The following is a 12,566-nucleotide window of genomic DNA, read 5'->3' on the forward strand; positions in this document are numbered from 1 at the left end:
AGTTTCCAGTGTGTTTTGGGAAATAAGAATTTGACCACTTTCCTAAAATACAGCTTTGATTTCACTACTCCTTGGATGAATTCTAGTTTGACACAGAATTCATCCAAACCCTCTTCTAAGTTTAGCTCAAAACTCACTTCTTTCAAGAACATGTCTTCTACCAGTTTAGAAGATGCAGTAAAAGCAATTGTATTTTTTATTTTTAGATATATGCTGCTGAAACTCTCTTGCTGGTTTTTAGGTAGATTGGTTTATAGAAGTCACACTGAGACACCTACCATAGAGCTGTAATTTTACTCTGTATATTCAGAGAATTGCATAGTGTCCTTTAAAACATCACACTCAGACATGGACACGGTGCTCCTTGATATGGATTGTAATAGAATAACTTCAGTGATAAACTGTATTAGAGCTTAATGTACTAAAAAGCTTAATTCATAGGCTGAAACGTTCACTGATAATACGCTCTAATTTTTCAGTAGTGTCATTAAAAATAAAAAAAAGATTTCAAAGTATAAAAACAATCATCTATAATAAAACTATTACAAATGTCTTTCTAAATTTAAGATAATGATGCCACAGAATAATTGAAAAAGAAAAGAAAACATCTGGCTCTGCCTCTTATCTTCAGAACTTGAAGGCTTAAATCCACTAAGATAAATTGTTAACAAAACAGATATAAAGCCAGCCCATTCCAAGGACATATGTGTAGGGAACATACACATATAGCAGTTTTCCCCTTCAAACATGAGCCTTCTTATTTATGTGTGTGTGTGTGTGTGTGTTTGTTGCTCAGTAATACACCACACTTATTTATTATCTTTTCATTCTACCCTTTGACCTCCTTCATAGAGCATTTCTCCTATGCTCTACTCCCCACCTCTGGCAACTATCAATCCTGTTCTCAGTATCTATGAGCTTTCCCCACCCCGCAAAGATTCCACATATAAGAGAGATGATATTGCCTTCTCTTTTATTAACTGAACCTTTGATCTCATATTAAAGTAGGTTAATTTTCCTTTCAATTATAATTCCATACTTATAAGCAAGTCACATGTCTCTGACAAATGTGTAGCGAGGGGCAGAGAGGAGTGAACTATTTTGGATTCTGAGATTAGGGGAGGCCAGGCTGGACATCTAATGTGCTATGTATTAATACTATTAGCAAAGCAGAAAAGAGCAGACCGTAGGGAAGGAAAATAACCAGACAGGTTTAAAAACCCTTTTCCTAGGAACATGGGTGAATAGGCAAATAAACAAGAACTTTGCCTTAGCGATTTTCAGGCAGCTTCAGAAAATCACGTCATAGCTTATCAGCCCATCCATCTATCCATTCATCTAACAAATATTACTAAACATATATAGGAAACCTGACACCATGCTAGGTGCTGAGGCTACAATGGTGGGCAAGTCAGTCACAGCACTTATAGTCTAGTGGGTTATACTGATAATTTAAAAAGCAATTATAAAGCAGTGAGGTAAGAGGAGAGGTATAAACATCACAGAAGGTTTTCTATTGAGATAAGCCATAACTGTCTTCTGATTCTCTACTTATTTATACAAAAGGTGCCAGCTAGTTATCCTGCTGGAGGTGATGATGACAGGGTTTAAAGAATATCTATGATACTGTTTATTTGCTATTTTTAAAGGACAGTAAAGACAGCAGCAAAAGTCTCTGGGGTTAAGACACTTAGTGTAGGAATCTCTGCACACGTTCTCAGGGCTTTGGTGGACAGTTCTAAAACACTCGCAGGAGAAGAAGACTTAGAGAGTGCTGAATGGTCTTTACAACCTATCTGAAAACATACAGTAGATTGATTTATAGGATAAACGTTTAGAGTCCACAAAGAATGCAAGGAAGGAAAGGATGCTGGGCATGTTCAGAAAAGTACTCTAGATGTCAGAGAAATGGCTTTTAAAATTTTAGTGAACACATACACATAATCCTTAAATTTCCATTTTCAAATGGAAAATATCAAGAGGACTCAAAAGAATGAAATTCTGATGCTATAATCACAAAGGATCTAACAAAGAAATTAGTGAACACCATCAGTAAAATGAACTAAAGGAGGCCTGATTGAAGCAGGGTTGATGTAAATCACTTGTTGGCCAAACACAGCCCTATGTAGTGGGACCCCACAGTCCTGTGTAGCAGGTGTTATCAGCATCAGATATAGAAACCAAGGCACGGGAAACTTGCCTATGACCAAATAATAAAGTTCTAGAGTCAGACTTGAACCTAGGCAGGCTGGTTCCATATCCCTGTTTCTACCCCCGGTCCTATCTCCTTCCAGTTTGGGATGATGAAAGATGGGAGGGAGGGAGGCAGGCAATATAAGCAGTGAGATTTATGGGATCCTCTTCCTTTTAAGACAGTTAAAATGAATTTTAAACCTTTTCTTTTTTCTCTTTCTTCTCTACTTATCGCTATTTACAACTAATAGTTTTAAGATCAGGTATCGCTCTACTCTACAAACTCTCTAAACAAAATAGAGGCCATTGTTTACATTTCCCGGCACAACGGTCGATGTCTATGAAATCTCTGCATGCACCAATGAATCCAAAATGCAAGCTCCATTGCTGAATTCCCTTCATGAATTAAGGCAAACCCCATACAACTGTTAGCACATTAAAAATGTCACTAGTTAGGGTCATATTTTCACACAGGGACATATGTTCACTATAAATAAACATTTTAGGCTTTGCAGTCCACTGGGTGTCTGTTGAATGACTCAACTCTGCCAATACAGCATGAAAACATCCACAGACAATACAGAAGTAAATGAGCATGTCTGTGTTTCAATAACATGTGATGGACACAAATTTGAATTTCATATAACTTTCAAGTGTCATAAAATATTTGTCTTTTAAAATTTTTTCTTCAACCCTTTAAAAACATAGAAGCTATTCTTAGGTTTGGGGCCATAAACAGGTGGCAGACTGCAGTATGCCAGCTCCTAACTTTTACCATTAGCCCTGCTTCAATTAAGCCTCTTTAGTTCATTTTATTGATGGTGCTTACTTGATGCATTGTTGTTAATAAACATAGATGTTTTGTTTCCTAGAAAGAGCCTTCCCGAAGTTGTTACTCTTCTCTAAACTCTCAGGCCCAAAGAAGTCTGAGGATTAGACTTATTCTCACAGAAGATTATCCTCATAAAAGATTTATAAACAAGAATCTAATAAATGAACTTGTAAGCTCTTTCTATTATTGACTATGATTCAAGTTCCCCATTTTACAAATACTTGTGATATTGAAGATAATTCAAGGAAGTTCCCTTACACAAAACATTTAGAGTACATGCTATATAGGCATATAAAAGTTTCTTTATATTTAAGGATCATACTTGTTTCTGGGACAGAACTTGTAAAAGATTCGGGTTCATTTACTGGCACTGGACTGTCCTCGAAAGCAGTGTTTCCTGGCTCTGCTGCTTTGCGGTCCTGAGACTGGTCGAAACCTTCATAGCGTCCTGCTTGGGAGGTGCGGTTCATACACATGAGTGATATGCCAGCTATCACAATGCTGCAGAACAGGGTAACTGCTGTGATGATCATCTGTCAATGTTGCAGAGAGACGTTAGGCCACTTTTCACAATCCCAGCTTGATAATCTTAGTAGATGACTTAAGGGTACTTTTTTTGGTGGAAAATGCATTATCTCAGTAGCTATAAATGCTCTATAACAGTGGTTCTTAAAAAAGAGGAAGAGTATGGGAGGAATGTAAAGTACTTACGGAGAAATTAGGGTTTGTCTCTAATCAAATGCGATGTCTAGCTGTTCTTTTCATTATGTATCATGTCCTTGTTACTAGTAATCTAAAGTAAGTCAAAGTGATAGTTGCTCAGTTGTGTTTGACTCTTTGTGATCCCACGAACTGCAGCCTGCCAGGCTCCTCTGTCCGTGAAATTCTTCCAGCAAGAATACTAGAGTGGGTAGCCATTCTCTTCTCCAGGGGATCTTCCTGACCTAGGGATCAAACCTGGGTCTCCCGCACTGCAGGGAGATTCTTTACTGTCTGAGCACTTATAGACTTTTCCTTCACATCAGAGTTTTTGTTTGCTGTAACACATAGCTCAAGTGTACTTTAACTAGAGACCTTATATGGTGATAACACTAAAGATAAGTAATTACAGCTAATACTTATAATCTTCAGCTTAAAAAGACATATGTGTTAGTTGCTCAGTCATGTCTGATTCTTTGTGAGTCCATGGACTGTAGCCCATCAGGTTCCAATGTCCATGGAATTCTCCAGGCAAGAATACTGGAGTGGGTTGCCATTCCCTACTCCAGGGGAATCTTTCTGACCCAGGGATCGAACCTAGGTCTCCTGCATTGCAGGGAGATTCTTTACTATCTGAGCCACCAGTGAAGCCCCAAAACAGGCTTAGGTATGTAAAATCATTTTTGTTTTTTAATTTCATTTTCTTTTTTATAGACATGTAAAAATATTTATCACATTTTGAGGTGTAAGTTAACAAAGTGACATAGGATCACCAGTGTGATAAGCAATAAGTTGGAATAAATTTTCAAAATTAATTTCAATGTAAGTATAGCAAAACACATTAAGCAGCTAAAAAGAGACATTCTCAAGAACAGAACTGTCAATAAACTCTTCTCACCTGCTCTTTTCCATAAAAGAAGGCTGAGTCAATGCTTTCTCCATTATGTTTTCCAGTTACCAAAAGAACACCAACAAGGAGAGCAGGAATCCTATAATAATGAGAGTTTAGAGAGAAAGACAGAGAGAGAGAGATGAATAGTAACTGTGTATGTGAGAACAGGTAAGCAAACAGAAAGCTACCAACTTACCCCCAGCCAGATATTATGATGATTCCAACAGGAATTTGTACCCTTTCTCTCTTTTTCAAAAGAAATAAAGAAATTGCTAGAAGGCCTAAGAATAAGAAATAGAGATTAAAAGATAGGTGATTACTCTTGATGTTGATCAGACTTCATGGAACTTTAACCAAGCTTATTTCAATACTAGTCTGTAGTTCTTGCCCTAGAATTTACTCTTTCTAAATAAATGCTTTTCCCAATATTTTGAAACAAGTTTTCTTAATTCAAAATCATTTGTTTTCCCTCCTACATTGCTTCTTTACTAAAATCTTCTTGTTTTATACATGAGGACTTTTTCAAAACGCCCAAATCATTTTGTTCTTTTGATTCATGAGTTTGGAATCGAAGTATATTTGTGGAAAAAAAAATTTTTTTTAACTGGATACAGAACAATTCTAAAAATAAAAACACCCCTGTTCTGCTGTTGCTAAGAACGTATAGGTAATTCTCACAAAGGTTTGTTTTTGGAAAATTCACCAAGTCTAAATGATGGGCCTTAATATAAACTTAATACAGAAACAAATGTTTTAAACGTTTGGACAGATATTTTAAAACAAATATTTCATGAGCTTTCCTTATACTTTATACCCAATTATTTATAGAAGTAACATCTTATTTTATAAATTTTACACAGCTATAGAAGCTTCGAACTTTAGGGCTGGAAGGGACCACTGTCTTAAATTAATTCCTTCATTTTATAGCTGTGTAAACAAGGGTTTGCCCAAGCCACACAGCCAGCAGAGGGCAGAGCAAGACTAGAAACCCAGTCTTCTGACAGGTTAAGTCCTTCAGCTCCGTTCAGTGTTCTAAAACTTGTCTGTTGACCCGTTCAGTTCAGTTCAGTTCAGTTGAGTCACTCAGTCGTGTCCTACTCTTTGTGACCCCATGAATCGCAGCACACCAGGCCTCCCTGTCCATTATCAACTCCCGGAGTTCGCTCAGACTCACATCCATCGAGCCAGTGATGCCATCCAGCCATCTCATCCTCTGTTGTCCCTTTCTCCTCCTGCCCCCAATCCCTCCCAGCATCAGAGTCTTTTCAAATGAGTCAACTCTTCGCATGAGGTGGCCAAAGTACTGGAGTTTCAGCTTTAGCATCATTCCTTCCAAAGAAATCCCAGGGCTGATCTCCTTCAGAATGAACTGGTTGGATCTCCTAGGGATCTGGAAGTTTCTATGAGAAATATGATCTCTTTTTGCTTTATTTGCAGTGGTGACCATCTTATAACCAAAGCACAGTCTCATTATTTCAGGGTTTATATCTGGTTTTATATTAAGTTTGAGGCAAGTGAAGGCCAAATGATACCACAACACAGTTCAAGTTAATGTTCTGTGGTAGTCTGAAGAGGGAAAAGCGGTGAGATAACCAGCTCATAAGCCCACACATCAAAGTAAAGGTAGGTCAAAAAAAAAACAAACAAACAAACAAAAAAACCTATCAGAGAAGTGAGTTCAAGCTGTGATTCAGATTAGCAAAATAAGATCCTTTGTCATGTCAGTTAATGTTGCTAACTACTTACTGAGCTTGTATTTTTGTTTAAATCTAATGAATTTGCATTGGTTTTAAAATTGTATATTAGCTGTATATAATGTCCAACCAGCTGATGCAAAGAGCTGACTCACTGGAAAAGACCCTGATGTTGGGAAAGATTGAGGGCAGGAGGAGAAGGGGGTGACAGAGGATAAAATGGTTGGATGGCATCACTGACTCAATGGACATGAGTTTGAGCAAACTCTGGGAGATAGTGAAGAACAGGGAAGTCTGGAGTGCTGGGGTTCATGGGGTAACAAAGAGTTGGACACGACTTAGCAACCAAACAACAAGGAATTTATATCTAGATTTAAGATTATACAGATTAAATAACACTGTGCTATCCATAATACGAATCAACACTGAGCTCCCTGAGAATTGTTTTTCTTTATACGGAACCCATTCAGTTCTCAAGTTCAAGAGATACTATCATACCAGTGCTCCTCCCAAGGCATTTGTACCCTCTATTGTTTCAGGTTTAAGGTGCCAGGGAAACAAGCAACCAATCACAAAGGAGTGCCAACTGTGTTACAATAGTGAGGGGACTCCTGAAAATTCTAATGTTTGTCATTTTATTCCTGCCTTGTGAAAATATTGACAAATGAACAGAAGGCTCAGTCTAGGCCTGGATGTCTCACTGACGAAGCTATGAGAGCTCGTGCCTCAATCAGCTAAACTCTTCAAGTCTTATTTTCCTCACTTGCAAAATGAAAGATTTAACTAGACTGGTGTTCCCAAAAGCAAGAAGACTGTAGGTGGCACAAAGATGAACTTTTTTTTTTTTTTTTACTAATTATGTGTTTAACACGTGCTTGAAAAAATTTTAACTGATACATAAAACCTGGGATTTTACTGAGATAAGGCTAAATTTGTAATATTAAAGTTAAAAAAATAAGTTAATTTTAAGGGGGAAAGAAAGGACACGTGGTATGCAGATATGGGAAAATTCATGAGGGTGGTTTGCAAATGAGTATAACTGAAAATGGCTGAACCAAATGATTTAAAATGACCTTTTAGATTCAAAATTCTGTTATAATAATCTTAAGGTTAAAGGGCACCTTCATTGGGGTCAGGAAATTCAGAACAGTTTCTTTGGAGATTTTGGTATTCATGCTTGAAGAGAATTTCAGAGAAACTTGGGGCTTTTTGATAAACTGAGCTCTTTACTGCTCTCTTATTCTCATTATAAATTTAACCTTAATAAACCTAAGTATTAGAGACCAAGTTGTTTCTTCTGTATTTGGAAATAATCTCTAGGCTCTTTTAACTTGACACCTCATGAAAACCCTCACACCATGCAAGGTGTACTTGCCTTTAAAAAACTACAAACCTCCTGTGTGCACTGAATTCATTTTGTAATTTCTCACCGCATTGTTGCTTCACTTCAAAAAGCTGTTGACTTAGATGGGTCCTGCTTTTGATCCTGAAGGCATGAAATCAAAGGCCTATTCCCTCCAGCCACTTCCCCTGCCTCCTAACAGTGGCTATAACTAGCGCAACAATTCTACAATTCCCTTTTATGTGCCATTTTACAGGTTTGCATTTGTGGTACGACTACAAATCAGCCAGACTGACTGATTCATAAACATACCAGAATGTGTGCACCCAAATTAATGTTTTCCTTCAAATGAGCAATGTGCTAAAACATTCTGAATATCCTTTTTGGAGCCAGTTGAAACGAAAAATAGTTTTTTCTTACTGACTATTCTTCTATTTCCATACCCTTTTAATCACTTGTTTTTCTTGTTCTTATACTACTGCTCTTCCCTCTACTTAAAATACAATTAAATTTGTTGAGCGCCTACCACGTACCAGGCATAAACATCCATATTTAATTTAGTTCTTAAAATAACCCTGTAAGGTGCTTACACATAAGGAAACTGAGACCTCAAGTTAAGTCATTTGCTTAGGGCAGAATGAGAATTATTGTTCATTCAGTTCAGCTGGGTTCTAAGCGCCCTCTGGTACACAACTCACATCCTCATCCCCCTCTGCCCATAGCTTCTCTCTCTGCCTGCTTCCAGTGCTTGCACCCTCAATGGCTCAAAGGGGAGCTCTGGGGACTGTGGCCTAGAACCCAAGGCCCTGAGGACAAGGACATGTGACTGGAAACCATCTGAGCCCAGGTAGAAAAAAGTGATCACGAAACAGAACTCAGCTTTGCAGACTGCCTAGTTAGCGAGTACAATTGCCTGAGCAGGTTCCCTCATCCTGTACCACTGGACTTAAAATAGATCACTAGAAGCTGGAACCTCAAGCGATGGAGGGGAGGGCGACCCTAAATTTCTCTTCATGATCCAACTTACCTGTCCACAGGTAGGTGCTATAGAGGGAGCTGTACAATAAGACAAACACCAGAATTTGTCCAACAAAATTTTTTTCTTTAACAAAATTCCATATCATCATTCCAGCACAGACGATAGACTGAAGAAAAAAATGATAAAAAAACCCAAATCAGTCATACTCATGTGACTCATACTCATGTGTTTTATTCACAGCAACTGTAATTATTCATTTAAAATTATTGCTGAGCAATTAACTATTGCATCTTAGTTATACTAAAACAGTAAGTTTTATGATTAAAAACCTTTTTATACAGCACCTTTAACAATGTACATATTTAATTGAAACAGATAATGACAAGATTCTAAATCCTAAGCTTATATTTAGTAAAGGTTTACATAGAAAATGCTAAACTTCTTTCCAGTATAATTTGAGACATGCAAAGATTTAGCTAGAAAAGTAATGAGAGGTAAATTTTTAATAATTCAATTACTTCTATTAAAAAATGCAAAGTTATCACCAACTGTCATTACAGTTGTCTTTTAGTATCCACAGAGAACTGGTTCTAGGACCCGTCCTTATCCCCTGACAGACAGATACCAAAATCCAAGGATACTCAAGTTCCTTATACAAAATTCTATAGTATTTGCATACAACCTATGTACATCTTCCTGTATACTTAAAAAAATATTTTTTTAGTTGAAGGATAATTGCTTTACAGAATTTTGTTGTTTTCTGCCAAATATCAACATGAATCAGCCATAGGTATACATATGTCCCCTCCCTCTTGAACCTCCCTCCCAACTCCCTCCCCATCCCACCTCAAAGAGGGTTGTTACATAGCCCCTGTTTGAGTTCCATGAGTTTCTGTACACTTTAAATCATCTACAGATTACTTATAATACTGAATACAATGTTAATGCTATGTAAATAGTTGTCGGCATATGGTAAATTCAAGTTTTGCTTTTTTGGAACTTTCTTGAAATTTTTTTTCTGAATATTTTCAATCTGTGGTTGGTTGATTCTGAGCATGTGAAACCTATGGATATGGAGGGCCAACTGTATTAGCTTCAACTTTATATAATGCAAGATCCAATGCAATATTTAATAAATTAGGAATAAATTAATTATGATCAAATTGCAACAACTGATTGCATTTGGTAAAAAACACTTTGATTTTATAACTGGAAAAACCCAACGAAGAAATTTTCTCCTCTATAGAAATATCAGTTCAGTCGCTCAGTCGTGTTCAACTCTTTGCGACCCCATGAATCGCAGCACGCCAGGCCTCCCTGTCCATCACCAACTCCCAGAACCATCCAAACCCACGTCCATCGAGTCGGTGATGCCATCCAGCCATCTCACCCTCTGTCGTCCCCTTCTCCTCCTGCCCTCAATCCTTCCCAGCATCAGGGTCTTTTCCAATGAGTCAGCTGTTTGCATATAATCAATGAGAAAAACATAGCTTTAATTATCTGTAGGTTTACTAACCTGAGCGATGAGTAAATTAGTTGTAAGCATATGCGGAAGCTGTTTATATTTCTTGCTCAAAAGAAGAATAGCCAAAGACCAGATCTTAAAGAGAGAGTTTCAAAAGTTATTCAGGTTTCTTAATCTTTATAACTACTTATTAATTACTAATTTTTATTTTTAATTACTAATTACTTCTTAGACTCTTTAAAGAATTCTTTTATCCTGGTTCAAAAAGGAACAGCAATATTTTATTTATTTTAACCTTAGTTCCCATAAGGGTATTAAGGTAAACTAATATCCAAAGTAAAATAAAAAGCATGGGGAGAATGCCTTGACCAGGGCCATGTTCCAACTTTCCCTACCTTTGGTGGCTGGGATGGGACATAGGTTCACAGCCAACTATTCAGAAAAAGAGATTAGTGGGAGATGCAGTTATAATGCACTACCGTAAGTTTTCCCTTTTTGATTCCACCATATTGGCTCATGAGGTATCTAAATTCCAGGCTATCTTACTTCCAACAATACATGTCACCCTCCTTAAGATGAATTTTCCTGCATTCTTTACATTTAGAAGGATACATAATAGTTACCTAAATATGTTATTTGATTTCCTTCTTTCTTCTCACCACGTTGTCAATCAAAAGTTATGTTGTCTCTCCCCCCTCCACCAAACTGCCTTCTTATCAGTGGGCATAGATTTTAAGAATATGTAACAGAAGCAAAATTTCTTAAAAACTATATTAATCACATGTGTATTTGTTGCCAATGTATATATTCATCCTTATCTCCTTTGACAGCAAATATTCTCTTTTTTTAAGCCAGAATACTATTTGAATTCAATAGGCACTCAATCTACAAGATACTCTAGTTGCCAAATGTATAAGTATTTAATATGGGCTAGATATATTCAAAAGTTTCATTAACATTAAATGGGTGTTTGGTCTTAATCCCAAAGGTCCCTGACAAAAACACAGTTCTACGATAGCTAGTATCTGTATAGTGATTCACCATTTGCAGAATGCTTTTTATATATATTGTCTCATGTAATCCTTAAAACAAACCATGGAAATAGGTGAAGTTATTATCTCTATTTTATAGATGAGAAAACTGAACCTTAGAGCAGTTAAGTTTACTCCACAGAGAAATACAGCTAGTCTGTGATAGGTGCATACGTGCATGCTAAGTTGCTTCAATAGTCTCTGACTCTCTGTGACCCTATGGACTGTAACCCACCAGGCTTCTCTGTCCATGGGGATTCTCCAGGCAGGAATACTGGAGTGGGTTGCCATGCCCTCCTCCAGGGGATCTTCCCGACCCAGGGATCGAACTCGTGTCTCTTATGTCTCCTGCATTGGCAGGTGGGTTCTTTACCATTGAGCCACCCAGGAAACCCCAGTTTGTGATAGCACCAGGAGTCAAATCCAAGTCTGACTAAATCTCATGCCTTGTCTGTTATACAATTCTACCTCCCAAATGGAAAGGCAAAACTCAGAAGGCTAATACTACATTTTATGGGCAGGCTTCGGTTTTCTCTATTGTACAAGAAATTAGGTTTTTATTCCATAACTTTCTATTACCAAGCTATTTTCAGATTCACTCTGTGATTTTCATTCATTTTTATACTGAATCATACTTACCAAGGAGACCAGGCTGATAATACTTATATCAAAACTAACATTCTGGATGGCATATGCCAGTGGCTTAGGGTCCATGGTGGGAAAAGTCAGTAACCAGGCAGAAACGTACATGATCGGTGCAGACACAAAGGTGCTTATTACCATCCCTGAGGTTATCTGCCAAAATGAAATCAAACTGAGGAAGAGTCACAGACTCAAACAATTCACATAAACTTTAGCCATAGCACACCAAGGCATTCTAAAATAAAAGCAAGAGTCAGTAAAAAGACATCACAGAACCCAACATGTTATCTAATAGCATATTCCCCTTCTCTGAGTGTTCTTAAAGAAACATGGTTAAGTTCCTTTGGCTCCTCTTTTAATTCATGCTCAATTTATATCTGCATATAACAAATGCTAGAAATCCCACAGCTGATGGTTATCTTCTAGGTTCTGGAAAGTAAACCATACGAATGATCTTCTTAAACTGATGACCAGTTTCTTTCCATACTATTTGATAAACTATAGGGCAATAAAAGCAATTTCAAAAAGAGAAAAATTACCATGCAAACATTCCACCGATTAAATAATGGAACTAATGGAACTTAAGTGAACAATTTAGTTCCTTCATGTTGTTTTCAAAAACATCCACTCTAATGCTGTGGATAACACACTGGACGCTAGTTGGTGTTAACCAACTTAACTATTTATTGCAGTTGATTATGTGGTATTTTGCATCTGGTGGCTGGATTATCAATGAATAAAACAGATTTTCTCTCTCACATTTCAAAAATTACCCTTCTATAAATAGCCTTCAGGCT

General features: G+C 37.2%; 1 protein-coding gene across 5 annotated transcripts in view; it reads right to left on the bottom strand.

Annotated features, from left to right (window-relative positions):
• GPR155 (G protein-coupled receptor 155) overlaps nt 1-12,566 on the bottom strand; it is a 38,585-nt gene that overhangs the window by 11,854 nt on the left and 14,165 nt on the right. For all 5 annotated transcript variants that reach the window (XM_005907233.3, XM_070358594.1, XM_070358611.1 and 2 more), the window contains 6 exons: nt 11,767-11,922; nt 10,148-10,231; nt 8,680-8,797; nt 4,813-4,897; nt 4,623-4,713; nt 3,348-3,558 (listed from right to left, as the gene is read on the bottom strand). In XM_005907233.3, coding sequence (XP_005907295.1) covers nt 3,348-3,558; nt 4,623-4,713; nt 4,813-4,897; nt 8,680-8,797; nt 10,148-10,231; nt 11,767-11,922 — 745 coding nt within the window. The remainder of the gene's footprint in view (nt 1-3,347; nt 3,559-4,622; nt 4,714-4,812; nt 4,898-8,679; nt 8,798-10,147; nt 10,232-11,766; nt 11,923-12,566) is intronic.

The sequence above is a fragment of the Bos mutus genome, chromosome 2, assembly GCF_027580195.1.
Source record: "Bos mutus isolate GX-2022 chromosome 2, NWIPB_WYAK_1.1, whole genome shotgun sequence".
Classification (NCBI taxonomy): domain Eukaryota; kingdom Metazoa; phylum Chordata; class Mammalia; order Artiodactyla; family Bovidae; genus Bos; species Bos mutus.